Here is a 1,002-nt window from a genome sequence, read left to right as displayed (position 1 = left end):
TTTTTTTTTTTTTTTCCACTGGTATTTTTAAATGGTGAAATTTAATCATTTCTTGATTGTTTCAGATGTGCTTCAGTCCGAGCCATTGAATCTGGCTCCAAATATCACATGAGAAAATTGGTCATCTATTGGACCCTTTTTTCTCTCATTTCTCTGTTTGAACTTGCTTTCATCAAACTCATTGAGTGGTATGTTTTAGTTGGTATAATTTTCTCGTCTTTTGTAGACTTGTATTCAATACTGCATATCAAATATACACTCGCGGCCGCAGGATACAATTTCCTTGTGTTATTTCAGGATACCGCTATGGTCTTTTATAAAATTCATAGCCATTTGCTGGTTAGTTTTGCCTCAGTTTGATGGTGCTTGCTATGTTTACCAAAGGCTCGTGAATCCTTGCTCGTATGTCAATCTACGAGCTTTAGTCGGTTGGCTTTGCAGACCAAACGAGGAGCAAAGCCTTAGAACAGAAACTCTCGTGGCAGCGACAGAGAGATATATTAAAGAGAATGGTTCCGAAGCCTTTGAAAATCTTATGAAAAGCAAGATCGGCAACACATTACATGTTAGTCTAAGTGTAGCTTAAATTTTGCTAATTTCGAGCTATGTTATGTTTAATGAATTCACTGAGTAACATATTCATGCCTTAATGATCCATTTGTTTCTCTCTAAAATTAGCTGAAGTGCAAAGAGCCTGATAATTTTCAGAAAGATATCGAACAGCTGGAATCAAGAGATAAAATTGATGCAGATACTCAAGAACAGGTAAGATTAAACACTCCTCCCCTACCTGTCTCTTTATGATGCCTAGTCGTTTGGTTTTTGAAATCGAACTCCTTAAAGTGCCATTTGTTTTGTTATATTCTCAATCTAGCCAAAGTGCGAGGAACCTGAGGTTGCTCAGAAAGACATCAACGTCTTAGAACCAACGGAGAAAATTGCATCAACTCCAGAGGAACCGGTTAGATTCCTTGTCGTGGTTCTGCAGTGTTGAATTCTTGC

At 37.6% G+C, this 1,002-nt stretch overlaps 1 protein-coding gene across 1 annotated transcript; it reads left to right on the top strand.

Moving 5' to 3' along the window:
• The first annotated feature begins 41 nt into the window (after window positions 1-41).
• LOC111387798 (HVA22-like protein a) lies at window positions 42-996 on the top strand. Its single transcript, XM_023012386.1, has 4 exons — window positions 42-188; window positions 298-565; window positions 679-765; window positions 875-996. The coding sequence occupies exons 1-4, from the start codon at window positions 109-111 to the stop codon at window positions 992-994; spliced, it is 555 nt and encodes a 184-aa protein (XP_022868154.1). The 5' UTR covers window positions 42-108; the 3' UTR covers window positions 995-996.
• Window positions 997-1,002: the final 6 nt, after the last annotated feature.

The sequence above is a fragment of the Olea europaea genome, unplaced genomic scaffold, assembly GCF_002742605.1.
Source record: "Olea europaea var. sylvestris unplaced genomic scaffold, O_europaea_v1 scaffold42575, whole genome shotgun sequence".
Classification (NCBI taxonomy): Eukaryota; Viridiplantae; Streptophyta; class Magnoliopsida; order Lamiales; family Oleaceae; genus Olea; species Olea europaea.
The sequence above is the reverse complement of the archived record's forward strand: the minus strand, read 5'-3'. Positions and strand labels throughout refer to the sequence as shown.

Bases quoted from the DNA above. Each gene is read 5' to 3' on its own strand.
- LOC111387798 (XM_023012386.1), top strand. From the start codon at position 109: ATGAGAAAATTGGTCATCTATTGGACCCTTTTTTCTCTCATTTCTCTG. The intron at 189-297 runs GTATGTTTTAGT...GTGTTATTTCAG, and splicing joins TTCATCAAACTCATTGAGTG to GATACCGCTATGGTCTTTTA. The intron at 566-678 runs GTTAGTCTAAGT...CTCTAAAATTAG, and splicing joins AGATCGGCAACACATTACAT to CTGAAGTGCAAAGAGCCTGA.